Raw genomic sequence first — 18724 nt, 5'->3', positions numbered from 1 at the left:
GTGTTCCTTTGTTCTCCAGCATTATGGCCATGATTCTCCTCCCACTTACAGCAGGATACATCAGGAGTAATTCCACTGAAGTCAGTGGAGATTTTCAAACCCTCAGATGGCTCTGAAAAATCTCAGCTATTGTGTTTAGGCTTTTAGAGGTGGAGAGAGATGACATCTTCCCCTTTCTGAGTCCCAACAGTACTTTCCAAACTCCTTGTACATCAGATTCAAGCACTTCATCCTCGTCTGCAAAGTACTGCACGGCTCTTCTGCTGCCAACATGTTGTCCTGCTTCATGTACTATCATGTACTATCCTACTTCCGCTTTATCCTCTGCTAACTAGGCTTGTGGCTTCACTGGTTTTATTTTCTAACAAGTGAATGTGTGTGTATTCTCCCTGGCCAGGCCCTATGACCAGACTATCCTTCTGGATCCTGTGTGTTACAGAACCTCGCCTCTTTCAAATCCGTGTTCTTTGTTAGCCTTCTGACATTAACCTCCATTCCTGTCCTCTTCCCTAAATTTGTTCCCTTAAATCATCATATATTAGGTCAGGTGTTTTTTTTTCTTTTTAAATAACAAAGTACATATTGATCTCTTACTGTATTAACCCTCATCCCTCTCATAATCACCTCACTCTATCATCCCTTGCCGTGTAACATCTAGACACGATTTTAATTTCCTTTTTTAAAAAAAGTTCACCCTTTTAGTCATCACTTTTGGCCCCCATTGTGCCCTTTCCTCTGTTTGTAAATTTTCACTGTGAATAAACTACAAAAGCCCAGTCACACACAGTTTTTGAGGAGGGGAGAAGAACTAAGAAAAGCATATAATTTAAATGTCTTGCATAAAGAACGCTTGCTACAAGACAGTTGAACTTGTATTTTAAAAGTTGATCTTTTCCATATTTTCATAATCACGGTCTTTAATGTGACACAGCACCAGCCTGAGGAAGAACAATGAAAATTTGAATGCAAAATAAAATAAGGGATAAGTGAAAAATATTGCATTTTAGCCAATATCCTATTTGAATAAGATCTCCATAGTATCTCTTTAAATATAAACCTCCCTCAAAACAGCTAGGCAGAAGTGAGATTCATAAGACCCTGACATTACATTTCCAAAGAACAAAAAGGAAGAGGAGCCTTGAAGAAACTGGAAGGTTTTTAAACAATATTTTTTGTGTGTACAGGGCATAGGGTAAGTCCAAAGGTGTCAGTACAGTATGTTTTAAGACTCTGGGCCTGATTCTCCACTCCATTATACCATTTTTATTATGCCAGCATAAAGATGGTGTAATTGAGTGGATGGAGAATTGGGTTCTTTTTTTTTTTTTGTAGGCAGTACTCATAAAAAGTCTGGTATTGCCTTCAGTTTCCCACAAAATAAGTTTATATTAGGACCCACTGCATGAGAACAAGCAGACCTGTGTTTACTGTTCCAGTAAAGTCAGTGTATTAAGTAGTGATGCAGAAGATATGTTTTATTGAAAAGTATATCAATGAGACAGAATAATCACTAGGGTTCCTAGAAATCCCTTTGCCAAGGAAAAACAGAGGGTAGGGGGTGCTCCAACTGTCAGCTCTGGGCAGCAGGGCTCCAGCTCTCAGCTTTCATTTTAGTCACAGAAAAAATTGGATTTTTATTTTTTATTATGGAAAACTAGGATCCCTGATGATCAAAGAACTCAACTGTATAGTATGGAGCTACATTGTCCGTATTGGGGGTACTGGAAGGATCACACCTGCTGTTACAACCCTTCGTGGGTCCAACATATGCTCAGCCAACTCCACAAGCCATTGTGAAGAGTGCTGTCCCTGCAATGGTGGCCAGTGCTTGGATGGGATGTACACTTCTCCCAGAACACATGCATGAGCGTCAGCTTCAATCTGTTCCAAAGAATGGAAGAAAAAAGCTCTAGTTATGGTCTTGATTCAGCAACCATTACTCACATTGGGTAACACTTACGCACACAAGTTGCTCCAACTGAGTTCAGTGGTACTACATAAGTGAGTGTTTCTATTAGGGATGGCAAGCAATTACAAAAATTAATCACATTGTAGAACACCATTTATTTAAATATTTTGGGATGTTTTCTACATTTTCAAATATATTTATTTCAGTTACAACACAGAATACAAAGTGTACAATGCTCACTTTATATTTATTTTTATTACAAGTATTTGCATTGTAAAAAAAACCCCAATAGTATTTTCCAATTCACCTAATACAAGTACTGTTGTGCAATCTCTTTATTATGAAAATTAAATTAATAAAAAAAAAAAACTGCATTCAGAAACAAAATAATGTAAAACTTTAGAGCCTGCAAGTCCACTCAGTCCTACTTCTTGTTCAGCCAATCAAGTTTGTTTACAGTTGCAGGAGATAATGCTGCCCGCTTCTTGTTTACAATGTCACCTGAAAGTGAGAACAGGCGTTCTCATGGCACTGTTGTAGCCAGTGTCGCAAGATATTTACATACCAGATACGTTAAAGATTCATATGTCCCTTCATGCTTCAACCACCATTCCAGAGGACATTGCGTCCATGCTGATGACGGGTTCTGCTGGAAACCATCCAAAGCAGTGCGAACCGAGACATGTTCATTTTCATTATTTGAGTCAGATGCCATCAGGAGAAGGTTGATTTTCTTTTTTGGTGGTTCAGGTTCTGTAGTTTCCTCATCAGAGTGTTACTCTTTTAAGACTTTGGAAAGCATGCGCCACACCTCATCCCTCTCAGATTTTGGAAGGCACTTCAGATTCTGAAACATTGGGTTGAGTGCTGTAGCTATCTTTAGAAATCTCACATTGGTACCTTCTTTGCATTTTGTCAAATCTGCAGTGAAAGTGTTCTTAAAATGAACAACATGTGCTGGGTCATCATCCGAGAATGCGATAACATGAAATATGACAGAATGTGGGTAAAACAGAGCAGGGGACATACAATTCTCCCCCAAGGAGTTCAGTCAAAGTTAATTAACGCATTATTTTTTTAATGAGCACCATCAGCATGTCCTCTGAAGTTGTGGCCAAAGCATGAAGGGGCATATGAATGTTTAGCATAGCTGACACATAAATACCTTGCAATGCCAGCTACAACAGTGCCATGCAAATGTCTCACTTTCTGGTGACATTGTAAATAAGAGGGCAGCATTATCTCCTGTAAATGTAAAAACAGCAGTGTAGACATTGCAGTTCGGGCTGGGCTCTAAAACCCACCCTGCTCCCCAGGATTCACAGCCCAACCTTCAACCTGAGCCCCAACATTACACTGCTTTTCTTAGCATGGTAACGAGCCAAGTCAAGACTCAATCTAGTGGCCACATAGTACTCCTGATTCACACATAGGACTCCCACTGAGGTAAGTGGATGTTGTGTGCATGGATGAAGAACAGCATATAGCTCTAAGTACTGATGACAATATGTATCATGTCTTGTCAACTGTAGAAGAAATTGAGCCATTCTAAATCTGAGCCATGGCTGACAGAATGGATGACAATTAAAGACAGATATAAAACTTCTGATTTTTTCTTCAATTTAAAAAATTTCAAACAAAAGATTATGAACAAAATGGAAAGGTGTAGTCTGGGACCCAAAAGATTGCTTCCAGAGAACATTTTCACAAGAGAAGCTAAACAGAAGTGCTTTTAACAGTTGTTTGAGAATTGGGGTGGGGAAAGATAAAAATTTTAACCCAGAAACAAAAGAATTGAATAGTTACAACTGAGCCTTCCCTGTGGTTTGAGCTGAACAACAAGCCATTGCTGGATTATAGAGTTCCCAGCAATAGGGAAGAGCATGGCTTCAGATGAATTTATGTAAATGTTGTTTGAAAAGGTAGGTACTCTCATATACTTAAAACTCTTCACCAAGTTTTCTATAAACCGATGGGATGGTTGGTCTAGGGTTCAGACAGTCTACTTGAGAGGAATGAGGAACAAAAGGTAGTGCACAATTAAATCACTCTATCACTTACACTGACTGCCTCATGCCTGTGAGAGGAGACAAATTTCACCTGACAATTACTGTAATGGGGTCCCTGCAGGGCCCACCTGGCTCCTGCCCCCACTAGGCTGAGAAAATCACACAGAGACCTTTTGGTGCAGTGCTCACCTGGTGCTTTTATTTACTGGCTGTGCTCCCACCAACTTTCCACCATACATGTAGTCCCCTTCTTACAGTACACCAACAGGAGAGAGGCAGCAAGCTATCTCTCTGCTCCCCCTAACTGCCTTTCTTCTACTGCAGCTTCCCTCTTTCCAGCTCCTCCCCCCTGGCTTCCTTCCCCTGGGGCTCTTATCCAGCTCCAGCCTGATGAGGCAGCAGCTGTTCATGCTTCCCCAATCAGGACCAGGTGGTCTACCCAGCTCCAATTCACCTCCCTTAATTGGACCTGGAGTGACAGAGGGTTGGCTAAGCAGTTTTCTGTTTAGCACCCTATCACCATTACATAAATACCTTCTGCATTAGGAACATGGCCAGTTGCTGACATTGGTTGTCAGTAATGGGTCATCCCTTGTGTTGAATCAACCACATTTTCTGAAAAGGTGCCAAAGACAGTTTTGTCCTTCTGTACTAATAGATAGGCAATTTTCAACATCAGTCAAAGGAGGACCAGGAGACGACCTATTGCTCACAGCCACTGTCAGCAGTGCATCATTTTCCTAGTGTAGATGGACTCTACAAGAGGTATTTAAGTTATCTGTGATCTTTTCCTACAAAAAGATTTTCAAATTCCTGAACAATGCCAGATTTAGTAAGGCAATTGCTATATTATTCTTTTATCTCATGCTTTCTGGACTATGTGTCTTCTGCCTGGTAAATAGCCTTAGTAAATGCAATAATTATAATTCTCTTTGGCTGCATCATTTTTTAAGGTTGTATCCACTGAGAGCATCTCTCGTAGTAATGGATCCCTAAAGAAAATAGGTGTGTTACAGAGATAGCAGTCTGACCATATTAGCTGAGTAGACAGAAGAGTACTGGAAACAAGACCCTGGTGCATAGTGAAATCCTTGTCTCATTCCAAGACAAGCCAGGGAGAGACTGTAGAACTGCAGCTCAAATGTAGGTTCCCACTGGGCTTAAGTCTGCACTATCTGGGCAAGCACTGGCAGAAGCAAATGCTGAGATATCTAGGGAAGATTTTTATGATGCAGTTTTGGATAACATTTACAAACCCATCCACAAGTAGAATCAGGTGGTCCTTGCTGAACTACTAACAATATTCTGTAAGCTTTCTGGGACTCTAAGCTTGACTGTGGACAAGCCATGATGACAGAGATGCCATCCTTTGCAATCCTTTCTGTCCCTGGGATAGTCCATTCTAAGCGAGAAAAGGGCCATCATTCCAATCCATTCCCACAGATAGTCAGCCCATACCCTACAAATGTTACTGTCATAATGCATGCAATCACAGTCCATCTTAAATACATATCATTACAGCTACTGTTCTCCATGCCTTAAATGTGTATGTGATGTGTACTATTCACTTCTAGCTCCCTCCTTTTCCAGATCATTTGTCAATGAAGGCTTTTGACACCCACTATGAGAGGTGATGATTCATCTTGAATTTTTGAGAAGTTTTCTTCAGAACTACTGTCAAGGGAGAGACCTGACAGTATGGAATAAGGTAAAGGAGGGTGTGACAATATCTACATAACAACAGCCATATTGGGTCAAACCAATGGTCCATCTAGCCCAGTATCCTGTCTTCCAACAGTGGCCAATGCCTGGTGCTTTAGAGGGAATGAACAGAACAGGCAATCATTGAGTGATACATCCCCTGCCATCCACTCCCAGCTTCTGGAAATCAGAGGCTGAGAGACACCCAGAGCAGTGGTTCTGGGAAGGGCGGTCAGCACATCCCTCGGCCTGCGCTGCTTCCCGCAGCCCCCATTGGTCTGGAGCGGCGAACCGCGGCCAGTGGGAGCCACGATCGGCCGAACCTGTGGACGCGGCAGGTAAACAAACTGGCCTGGTCCACCAGGGGCTTTCCCTGAACAAGCAGTGGACCGGCTTTGAGAACCACTGACCCAGAGCATACAGTTGCATCCCTGACTATCCTGGCTAATAGCTATTGATAGACCTATCATCCATGAACTTATCAAGTTCTTTTTTGAATTCTGTTATAGTTTTGGCCTTCACAACATTCCCTGGCAATGAGTTCCACAGGTTGACTATGTATTGTGTGAAGGAATACTTTCTTTTACTTGTTTTAAGCCTGCTGCCTATTAATTTCATTGGCTGACCCCTGGTTCATGTGTTATGTGAAGGAGTAAATAATACTTCCTTATTCACTTTCTCTATACCAGTCATGATTTTATAGACCTCTATCATATTCCCTCTTAGTCTTTTCTTTTCCAAGCTGAAAAGTCTCAGTCTTCTTAGTCTCTCCTCATATGGAAGCCTTTCCAAACCCTTAACCATTTTTGTTGCCCTTCCCTGTACCTTTTCCAATTATAATATTTTTTGAGATGGGCTGACCAGAACTGCACCCCGTATTCAAGGTGTGGGCATACCAGGGAATTATATAGTGACTTTATTGTACTTTCTGTCTTATCTCTTCCTTTCCCAACATTCTGTTAGTTTTTTGACTGCCGCTGCACATTGACCAGATATTTTCAGAGAATGATCCACAAATGACTCCAAGATCTCTTCCTTGAATGGTAGCAGCTAATTTAGACCCCATTGTTTTGGATGTCTAGTTGGGATTATATTTTCCAATGTGCCTTACTTTGCATTTATCAACATTGAATTTCATCAGCCATTTTATTGCCAGGTCACCCAGTCTTATGAGATCCCTTTGTAACTCTTCACACTCTGCTTTGGACTTAACTATCTTGAGTAATTTTGTATCGTCTGCAAATTTTGCCACCTCATCTGTTTACCCCTGTTCCCAGATCATTTATGGTCCCAGTATAGAACTCTGGGAGACACCGTTTACCTCTCTCCATTCTGAAAACTGACCATTTATTCCTATCCTTTGTTTTCTGTCTTTTAACCAGTTACCGATCTATGAGAGGACCTTCCCTTTTATCCCTGGACTGCTTACTCTTCTTAAAAGCCTTTGGTGAGGGACTTTTTCAAAGTCTTTCTGAAAGTCCAAGTACACTATAGTCAACTGGATCACCTGTGTCCACATGTTCGTTGACTCCCGCAAAGAATTCTAATACGTTGGTGATGCATGAATGCCCTCTACAAAAGCCACGATAACTCTTCCCCAACAAATCATCTTCATCTGTGTGTCTGATAATTCTGTTCTTTACGATAGTTTCAACCAATTTGCCCAGTACTGAAGTTAGGCTTACTGGCCTATAATTGTCAGGATTGCCTCTGGAGCCTTTTTAAAAATTAGTGTGATATCAGCTATCTTCCAGTCATCTGGTACTGAAGAGGATTTAAATGATCGGTTACATACCATAATTAGTAGTTCTGCAATTTCATATTAGAGTTCCTTCAGAACTCTTGGCTGAATACCATCTGGTCCTGGTGACTTATTACTGTTTAATTTATCAATATGTTTCCAAACCTCTTCTATTGACACCTCAGTCTGGGAGTTCCTCAGATTTGTCATGTAAAAAGAATCTGTATTATGTTTTAAGAATATTATTTATTATTAGATTTTCCTGTTCAATTTTATATTGCTGCATGACTGAATGCATAGAGTTAAGTCAAAGGAGGCTGTAAAGTGGAGGTTTAAGGAACCCAGGAAAGGTAAACCAATGACACAGATAAAACAGACTGTCAGGTACCTGCTTCAAAGGAGTTAAAATAACAATGGCAGGGTCATCAACTGGGGGAAGAAGCTACCTAGCTGGCACCAGCCAGGCCAGGAGGTATTCACTCTTCCCAAAGCTAAGCCTGGCATCAAAAGAAGCCCTAACCCCTTCCCCCAAGCCTCTGGTAGAAAGGGATAGGGGAAGTGGTCAGAGATGCTGATCAGGATGTGGCTGTGGAAAAAGCTAACAGTCTGATGGAAACAAAGAGACAGAGGGTCCAGGCTGCAATCAGCATAGGCGTGTTTTCCCAAATCAGAAATGGGGAATAAACCAGATCCACCTGAGAGGCTAGAGAGCTTAAGTTTAGGGAAGGGAATAAGCATTTAGTTCTCTGTTATTTTAAATCCATTTCTCCAAGTGCTGTCTACCTTTTTGGAAAAGAAGTCAGGCTTTGTTTTGAAGAAGCTGTTTATGTCTCTCTGCATATGTATGTTGTCACATGCTCCCCAAGAGAAACTCTTTCAGGGTCTGATCCCAGTTTGACCTGCTGAATTAACCTCAGTTGATACTGGGGGCTGTAACCCAGGTCCTGGTCTGAGAGTGGGTGAACTGGGGAATTCCACCTCAGCCCAAGTAAAGGCCTGAGGCCTGACACCTGTGAAATGCACTCAGACAGATCCGGAGAAGGGACAGCAGGGGCAGTCTACCCAAAGACCATGACTGATGGCAAAAGGAAGAAAAGGACAGCCTGATCATCTTTGCCATGTGCAATGTTTGATACATTTTACACACAACCACATGTGGCGTGCCCTAGATACACCTTAATTCTCATAGGAGAAATGCACTGACAATTCCAAATACAGGGCCTGATTCTCCCCCCACCTTCCACTTTATGTAGTTGTTTACACCACTGCCTAGTAGGTGTAAACAGTGTTCTCTAGTCACTTACCAGGGGTAGCATTTTACTTCCTCTTCACACAAGCATAAATGACTACCATAAGTGCAAAGCAGTGAACAATCAGGCCCACAGAATGCAAAAAGAAAACCTTTAAAAGATCTTAAGGGTGCATATCCTGGAAGGGTAGTTGGATGGAAACTCAACCAATCTGGCAATTTTACTGATGCTGGGTCTCTACCCTTTGAAAGGCAGTAGTCCCAGGAAGTTCTCTGGTGGAATCATCGTTGGCTCACCAACCATTGAAATCATATTGTAAGGTATCTATGAACTCTTTGCTGGCACCATTTAGTTGTCCCAAAATAACTGCCTTCATTGAAGCCCCTTTGCAAAAGCTGATCAACTGCTCTTAACTCAGCCCACTATGAATTAATCATTTGCAGTTTGCAACCACATAAACTGGCTGTGCTGAAACAATATGCTCTGAGCCAACCAAAACTAGGCTCCATCTCATTTCAAGAGAATGAAAGGTTAAGTGACCATATTAACCAAAAAATCATTGTTGTAGTGTAGAGGAGTTAGGAATCCCCTCATGACCATTCCCCACAATACACATTCTATCCATATCAGAAACAGAATACTCTAAAGAATGTTGTCTGATATTCACATTTCTGTAAGTGACATTCACAGGCAACCAATCTTCTATGGTGTGCACGTCACTGGAAATATTAGGTTCCTCCTGCATGACCTTAAAAGCAGTCTGGAAGTTCCCCTCAAGAGGGTTGCATTTTCATCACATAGCAACATGTCCATTTTATGCCTACTGTAATGACAGCAACAGATTCTCTTAGGGGCTTACACTGCTACTCATAACTATAATGTCTGAGCACCTTCCTCATAAAAATCAATAGCTTAAAAGATATTACCTCACCCACCTTGTCTCTGCTTCACATATGCATTTTGGTTTGGGGGTTTGTTTTAAGGTTGATTTGATTCTGGGTAATTTTCTTTTAGTTGAGGATTTTCTGGGCAGAAGGGGGAGTCAAGCAGAAGGATGGCAAATGAAAGTCAGCCATGGTCTATGCTAAATGGTTAGGTCGACGCAAGGCAGCTTACGTCAACCTAACTATGTAAGAGTCTATACTAAAATTTCACTCCCACTGATGTAACTTGCCTGCTACACTGACTTAACTCCACCTCCACGAGAGGCACAGAGTCAATGTCGATGTAGTTAGGTTGATTCAGTGTCAGTGTAAACACTGTGTTGCTTACATCGAGTGTTGCTGGTTTCAGAAGCTGTCCCACAATGCCCCACACTGACAGTTTAATCGGTGCAAGCGCTCCTGGTGAGGATGTGCACTGCCAACACAAGGAGTAAAGTGTAGACTCACACAAGTGATGCAATTACTGCTGCAGCAGTTTGCCAATCAGTTTGGTGGACTTAATTTTGTGGTGAAGACATGCCCTCTGTGTTGAAAAATGCAAAGTAGTGCACATTGGAGGGAATAATGTAAACTACTCAGACATCTTACAGGATTCTAAATTAACTGTATCTAGTCAGAAAAAAAAGAGAGGTATCACTGCAGACTACTTAGCGAAGACTTCTGCTCAATGTGCAGAATTAGGAAAAATTTAAAAAAATAGCATGCATAAAGATGGAGAATAATACTGAAAGTATAATGCTATTATATGAGTGACCTCATCTGGAAAACTTCATTTTTTGTAACTCCTTTTCAGAAGGAAGGAGGAGTATGTGAGATGGTCAGTATGAAGGATTAGGGGTTGGGAAAACTCGCATACGAAGTGAGATTGAAGAAATTGGGACTGCTTACCTTAGACAGGAGATCAAATAATGAATGGTAGAGAGAAGATGACTGGGAACTTCTATTCACTTTTTTCATAATATAAGAGCAAAGGAGATATTCAGTGTAATTGAATGGACAGAAATTTAACACACATAAAAAGAAACCCTTTTTTCACAAAATACATAATTATCCCATGGTACTCACTGCGACAAGATTTCATGGCAAGTAAAAAAAATTTGCAGTGTTCGAAAAGGGATTAGATATTTATGTGAATAACAAGACTATCTAGTTGGAATAAATAATAAAACAAACAAACAAGAGTTTTGGAAAGGACCCTTTACCAGCTCTAATGCTTCAGGGTTTAAGACAACCTTTAACTATTGGGGACTATGTAAATAAGTTCTCAAAACTGCCTGCTTCAAGGGTTTCTTGTAGCTTCCTCTGTAGCAGCTGGCGCTGGCCACAGTTAGAAATAGGATTCCGGATTAGACGGACCACTGGTCTGAGCCAGTACAACAATTCTTATGTTCAGTATTGGTATCTTGCTGCATGATAGTGGTCTATCTGGATGCCATCAAAATGGAGAAGCAATACTAGTATATGAGCCAATAACCCAGGACCTATTCTGTGATGTCATTAATAGATATATGAAAATGAGTCCTTATGAAGCCTCAAACAACACGAGTCTTGCTTCGAAATTGATGGTTCAAATCCAGCTCAGAACAAGACATTACTGTCAAATGGCCCATCAGTGAGCTACATTAAAATGAGCTGGCGATCGTAACTAAATGCCTAGAGAACAGGTCTTCGCAATACAATTTCTAACAACGGGTTCTCTTGCCGGTAGTTTTAGTATGAAGGCCAAGTGCTGAATGGATGTGGGAGTTATATTGCCATGCTGCGCAGTACCTGTTCTGAGGTTAACAAAGGACTTCAGTTTCCAATGCTGAGAGTGCAATAACCTCTAACGAGCACAAAATTATAACTTCCTCAGCCTTTAGATTTGGCCCAGAATGTCAGCTTTAACTTGGAATTTTCTAAATTTTATAAATACAGTATTGTTTACTCCTTGTGTCTGTTTATTCCTCACTTTATTTACCCTCTTAAAGAGAGCTTCCACTTGGTTAGGACTTGAACAAGTATAAGCTCAACAGGATGAATTTTCCTTTATACTGTAATAACTCTATATTGTTGCCTAGAGGGTGACAGAAAGTAATGTAAGATTCATAAAAATATAACTGTCTGAACCTAGTAGACAGAATTATGGTAAGCATTAACAAAACTGTATTTCCCTATACTATAGGGTGAAATCAGAATATCTTAATGTTTTCTTTCCTGGGTCACATAATTCTGCAAAAGCACACCAAGAGAGAAAAGGGCTGCTCCTATTTGCTAGATATTTACTGTCTCAAGCTTTTGAGCAGGTTGAATTGTAATTACTTTATTCCATTATCTCTCAAGTTTGCATTTTACCCATACATCATCTCCTAAAGACCATTTGGTTTAAGACTTTTTAAAGCCATAAACAAATTGAATATTTATATTCATTTAAGCTGTAATTCAGGGTATTTCTAGTAGTCTCCTTCTAGTTCAGCCATTAAATCAGTACATCCTTAGAAAAACAGAAATACATTCCTTATCATTGAACAATAATTCCCATTCTTTACCTGAGAAGTATTTTTCTTTAAAAGCATCTGTGGATACATTTTAGCTTTATTGGAGATGGCATAATGGCTCGTGTACAGTGTTTTAATCTGATTCTAGAATGCTTTTGTTTTTTAAGCCTGGATAGGGGAGAATTTAGAAGTGCTAACTTTGTTTTGGAGAAGAGTGGGAAATAGTTCCGAGTTCTCACTGTCCTAAATAGGAAGCAGAGTCATAAATATCTTGATACAGTTCAACAGCAGTGTAGTTGATCATCCTTGCTGTCAACAGTGATTGGCTGTCAATACAGGAATACCCATTATGGGAATGAGCCAGGAGGAAGACTGCAGGGGTAAGAACAAGAAGCCTCAACAAACTCTGTAACACCGTGTCCGAAAAATGTCGGGTACCATTTTGGGTCTGAGGTCCAGAAAAGCCATATATTTTTATGTAGCAGCTACATTGAATTGCATTAGCACTGCTTCTGAATTGCATCCTACAGAAGAGCTAGCCACATGCAGCAGTTGTTTCCAGTAAAGAGGAAGCTAAATAATAGCAGTAACAGGGTATATCTCATAGGCAAAGTTAGAAGGGTGGTTTTTGTTAACAGTTATCAAAGGAAGAAAACCTTGTACAGGAAAGACTATGGAGGAATAAAGGAAGAGATAATGCATTATAATATTTTGGTTGAACAGCATTTCAATAGTTAGTTTTAACAATCTTTAAATAATATATCTAAAAACAATGGAAACTATATACACTTATGCTAAACAGGCAGTATGGATTTGAAAACCATGCTTTTGGGGGCGGGGGGAGGATAGCTACAGACTTGAGAATGGATATTTTCTTATTTCTGGATGTATGGTAATTTAATATTTCTATATTTACTTTAATTCTTAAAAAGCCAAGAGGTGGAGATATGTTGACAGACTGGAAAAGGGAGGTATTATTAATTAAAGCTAATGTAAGTCTAAGATTAAAATAGTGTTCTTGCATATAAATTTGTTTCAATGAGCTGTACCCACTGTAATGTTAAGTGACTGCATAAATTAGGAAACGTAACAGACATACTGGTTGAGGACTAGATGGTCCCATTGTTTTATGCACCTCTGGACAACTCAGATTCAATTTCTCTTATGCTTCCTGTGTAGGGATTTTGGTTTTTCTCATCTTAGGTGATAAGCTGTGGTCATTTTTCCGTGACTGGCATAGACTGGCAAAAGCTGCATTTTCTGCAAAGAGAGCCTGATCCAAAGCCCACTTAAAAAGAAAAAAATCAATGGAAAGATTCCCACCAGTGTAAAATGGTGTATGAGAGATCAGAATCAGGGCTTCATATACTATGGGGATGTTATCTAGATATATGAAATTAAGTAGATCCAGAGAGCAGAGGCAGGAAGTATCCTTGTCATACTTTCTCAATTTTTCCCTTAACCTACCAGCATCACCTCTATCTTCTCTGGATTGCGGCAGCTCACTGTCATCCAAGTCTCTTGTCTCACCAAGGCACAGAGAAAGCAGAGGCAGCAAGCAGTCCAGGCGGTTCTTAAAGTGGTCTGAAAAAGGTGGATGAGTCTATGATAATCTGAAAGCATCAGCTTTGGTAAACCAGTACTTCAAGTACACCCCTCATTGACCTTGCTCAATTCTTTTATTTCAGGTGTGCAATTCCCACCTCCACCCAGCTTTAAGAACTAAGTCCAGATCTGATGAGAGAGAAATACAGAGCTGCATTATCATTCTATTGTGCATGCTGATGGCATCAAAGCCTATTTTCTCCAGCAGATTTATGACGTACATTGAAAAGGAGAGATGAAAGAAGAAAACACAGTGAAGTCCTCATGCACAAGTCCCTGGGCAGGTGTCCAAAATGATCCTCTGGAATCTCTTGGAAAGAAAGGGGCAGAACTCCTCAATATGCCACTTACCCAAGCCAAGGTCAACAAAACCTCGTATCAGTGGTGTCAAAGGCTGCTGACATAACTAAAAGAATCAGCAGGCACCCTTGACCTTTATCCACTGCTAAAAGGAGGTAATCAGCCAAATAGTTCTGTACTGTGTCCATGTGGTAGCCTAGTGAAAGCCAAACTGAAAGAGATCAAGGAAATTCATGGTCTGCAGATGACACCCTGATCTTCCCCAAAAGGAAAAATTAGGTTTGGGCCACCTGTTGTTTAGTGGAAGCTCATGTGTTTCACTACCTGGGGCACGCTGTACGTGCAGAAGAAGAACAGGATTTGCCCTGAATTCGTGTCTGTTTATGCCTTCTCCTAAGTATCTGACTGTTCTTTTGTTATGTGTAATTTAGCATCCTTAGAGGATGCCACCTGTCATGTGCAAATACCTTTTAAATTATTATATTGACACAGAAATCGCAGATGCCTGATTTACATTGTAACCTGCAGCAAGAAGGATATTTGTATTTGAGAGAGTTTTATGATTTTATTTACTTTTTTGTGAAATTTTTTGGCTTATGATTTTGTCATGTATGGTATGGAAAGAAGGGCTATCCAGGGGTTAATGCATACATTAGAACTGCCCCATAATACGATTCCAAACTCCAGTAGCTTTCTGGAATATTGCAGTCTTATACATTCATCAAGCTGTAGCATAGAGAGTAATACCGTGAAAATCTCTTAAGCAAACAATGACAGAGATGATGATGGAGTAGTAAGAGTAAATTTTCAATTCACTAGGGTTAACAGCGCTGCACTGTATTTTCTAAACAAAGGTTACTGAACATTTTCTAGAGTACAGGCACACTTAATAAAGAACCACAATATTAAAGATGAGATAAGGGAGACAGATAAAATTCACAGCAGGAAGTTCCATATAATGCAACATTTATAGACGTTTCCACTACGCTATTTTGTTGAATGCCTCAGTACTGTATTTAAAACAAAGTGAGTCAATCCTGCTCTACCATTTAAGATGAGCTCAGCCTACTTAATGCTATGGAAGTCAAACTCTAGTGATGTTCATCTTTTCTGAAACAAACTAAGGTTGTCTCAACAAGGTAAATTTTTTGGCTCTTAAAAACACTTGAGTTCTTGTGGTTTTCATTTCACTGTAGTTAGCAGAAGCTAAAATGTATCTTTCCTTGGAGAGGCTGACAACTGAGAGTTTAGAATTAAAGAGATCATGCACTATGAATCAGATATTCTGCTGGGGTCAATACGTGGAGTAAAGACCGGTTTTCTTACTAAGGCCTTGAAAGTGCATTGTGCTATTTCAGAACAATCTCCTATATTAGTAAAATGTGGGCAGGAATTGGAGAAGGGAAACCAAGTTAGGAACACATGATTTGCCACACTGGATCAGATCTCTTGTCTAGCAACAAAGGTATCTTGTTTTCACAAGTAATAAAAAATGATCCTTAAGAGAAGAGCCAAAAACAAACCCAAAAACTCAACCATGATAAAGTCAAATCATGGTGGCAAAACTCTTACTGGTTTCTTCAGGATTTCTCTCATAATGCCTTTCCCCAAGTGTGCAGTGCTGTTGCAGAGGTGAGGCAGCAGAAGGGATCATTGGAAAGGGATTCCTTCCAGACTCCTCCAGCATGAGATAATTAAATGTAGACGCAGTAACCATTTCATTTTTCCACTGTGAAAAAAGGGTTTGTCTTGTTCCTGTAGTTATTCATTGCTCCCTATTTTACTGGCCAGCCCTTAGAATTATGCTGCAAAGTATTTTACTGGTTCTCTAACTGTCATCCCATTTAACACATTCTGTGGTTTGCTAGCTGATGATAGCTTAAGCAGAATTTAATTGCTAACATATTGTCAGTTGAATTAAGGGCCATATGATACCAATTTAAACCTTGCTAATTTTTGCATAAAGATCAATCTGTCATCAGATTGCAGCAGAAAAATAGTCATAAATCAAATTGTCAGGTTTATTAGTAATTGCAGAAGTTTTGTTGTCTTGAATTCACTATATTCTCTCTTTAATACCTATTGAAAGGTATTTTTTGCTAGATGTTAGTTTTGTGTGTGTGTGATTTTCTCTCATACATGTACAGTGACATACATCACTCCCCCCAATATTTATATATATATATACACACACACACACACACACACACGTTATAGGAATGCAGTGCTATTACACATTCTAAAATGACTTGTGCAACTACAATGACTAGCCTATTGTATTTGTCATTACACTTTTCCTGAGATAGCAAAACTATTTTTTTCCACTTTAAAATGCCACCAGGGAGAAACTGCAACATTTATACACCTTTCTCTTTAAATTTTTTGAAATCCTGTAGTTGAACATTTTCTGAAGTAGTGACTAGGGTGCTTCTATTTTTACATATTGCTTTGCAAAGAGTCAACCTGTTTTTATGCACTAAAACATGCAACATTAGCCTTATACAGATGACAAGGGGCCATACAGCACAGACTGCCAAAAACCCATGCCCATCTCAGGAGTACGGGGAAGGTACTCTTTCTCTATCTTGGAGCTTTCTAAAACCTGCGGAGAGGCCACTCCATGGGAGAGGTGCTGCAGATGAGTGTTAGGAACAGGGCCTATCAATCAGCTGGCATGATCTGTATATTTGTGTGTGTACACACCCTAACCCAGCAATGAACCTTACAAAACACATACACAGATTATTTATGCTCCTGGCAGGAATAATCTGCACTAGAAGGCTGTGCCTGGGTTGCTTATGGCCAGACTACAGGCACACATTAATGCTGCTTTTGTAGCACATATATGTGCTGTTTTGAGGACAATCGCACATTAAGACAGAATTGCCCCCACCTTTAATGACATGGGCTTTTATTTGCAGTTTGCCTATGACTACTAAATGAAAGCGGTAATCTAAGGAAGATTTTCAGCAGATTCTCATTTTCTGTTTGTGTATAATGGAATTCATTTTTGGCAATGGTCAAGGATATACAAACTGAAAAATGAGAAGGAGGCTGAAGAAATGGCTATGCAGTGGACATTATTATGGAAGAGATGAGCAATCAAAAAGAAAGAACCCCATGAATATTGTATATAAAATGATGCCGTATAAATTGCTGTTACCTTTAGTGACAGTAACTAATAGAGCATTCATGATAAAAATTGCAGGATGATTTGCACCACTATTCATGAACATGATATAAGATACTGTGTTTGTTAATGTTCATATACAGTAACAAATATAGTACACACAGACATGCACATAATTAAAGCCAGGCTTTCTGGTATGCTAGTACCATTTGCCAAAGAATAAGTTGCATACAAGTGGATTTGCATACAAATGAGAAACTGACAGAATAATAATGGGACTTTGATAAGACCACATACCCATGTGGTTAAGTCACTTCAATAGCAAAGAAACATTAGCATTAAATGAGTTTAAAAGGTGATCACTACCAAAAAAAAACCCATAAAAAAACTTAAGCAAGAGGTAGCAACATACATACAGAAATTCAAAAATATTAAGTATTTCAAAATAAAAAAGACACCACTGTTAAGTCCATCTTTTAAAGATGAGTATACTTTTTAAATTGAAATAGAAATTGATTTACTGTTGTATACTGTCATCAAGCCACACCTGAGCACATGCTTTAATCATTGTGGCATTATGTATGGCCTTAAAGAATTAGGCTCTAGAGAACAAAGCATTTAAGCTTGTGCTTAACTTGAAGTTCATACTTAAGTCCCATCAGGGCCTGCGCTTCCACTAGGCGACCCTAGGCGGTCGCCTAGGGCAGCAGGATTTGGGGGGCGGCATTTTGCCGTCCTCGGCAGCAATTCGATGGCGGGGGTCCTTCCACTCTGCATCTTCGGGGCGCTTTGGCAGCAGGTCCTTCACTCGCTCCGGGACCCGCCGCTGAAGCACCCCGAAGATGCGGAGTGGAAGGACCCCCGCCGCTGAATGCTCAGAGGAGGAGCGCTGCCACCTAGGGGGGGGGAGGGATAGCTCAGTGGTTTGAGCATTGGCCTGCTAAACCCAGGGTTGTGAGTTCAATCCTTGAGGGGGCCACTTAGGGATCTGGGGCAAAATCAGTACTTGGTCCTGCTAGTGAAGGCAGGGGTCTGGACTCGATGACCTTTCAAGGTCCCTTCCAGCTCTAGGAGATGGGATATCTCCATAAAAAAAAAAAAAAAAACCCTGGCACCGCTCCTGAGTCCCATTGAAGTCAATGGAAGTTAAATTGACTGCCAGTGTCACAGTATCATAATTTTAAAACCTGGAAAGCCATCCAGTTAAGTGCTTTGAAGAAACGTGGCCTTGGAACTTTTAGTTCATACATTAGCTGAGAGACCTCTGAATTTAAGGCTTAAATCGAGCTCCTATTGAAATTCAATGAGAGAGTTTTCCCCCCACTAACTTAAATAAAAGCTGGATCAGGTCCTTTGTGAACAATCTAAACCCAGATGTACTGATCTCCTTTGCTGATAGGAAACAGGGCCGGCTCCAGGCAACAAGCACCCAAGCTGGTGCTTGGGGCGGCACCTGGAGGGGGGCGGTGGCGCGGCGCTCTGGCCGCGGGGGGCTGGAGAGCCGAGCCCCAGTCGGGGCTCGCCGCCCTCCCCCCAGGGCTCCGGCCGCCCTGCCCCCGGCGCTCTGGCCGCCGGGGGGGGGAGCCGAGCCCCCGCCGGGGCTCGCTGCCCTCCCCCCGGGGCTCTGGCCGCCGCGGGGGAGAGCCGAGTCCCCCCCC

General features: G+C 40.8%; 1 protein-coding gene across 1 annotated transcript in view; it reads right to left on the bottom strand.

The window, feature by feature from the left end:
* Nucleotides 1-18724, bottom strand: part of AFF3 (AF4/FMR2 family member 3) — a 476825-nt gene that overhangs the window by 454862 nt on the left and 3239 nt on the right. The window contains exons 2-3 of the mRNA XM_026657569.1: nucleotides 13499-13615; nucleotides 12271-12403 (exon numbers count right to left, since the gene is read on the bottom strand). Coding sequence (XP_026513354.1) covers nucleotides 12271-12403; nucleotides 13499-13615 — 250 coding nt within the window. The remainder of the gene's footprint in view (nucleotides 1-12270; nucleotides 12404-13498; nucleotides 13616-18724) is intronic.

The sequence above is a fragment of the Terrapene carolina genome, unplaced genomic scaffold (genome assembly GCF_002925995.2).
Source record: "Terrapene carolina triunguis isolate 2854851 unplaced genomic scaffold, T_m_triunguis-2.0 Scaffold21, whole genome shotgun sequence".
Classification (NCBI taxonomy): Eukaryota; Metazoa; Chordata; order Testudines; family Emydidae; genus Terrapene; species Terrapene triunguis.
Note: the sequence above shows the minus strand (reverse complement) of the source record. Positions and strands in the feature narration are given on the sequence as shown.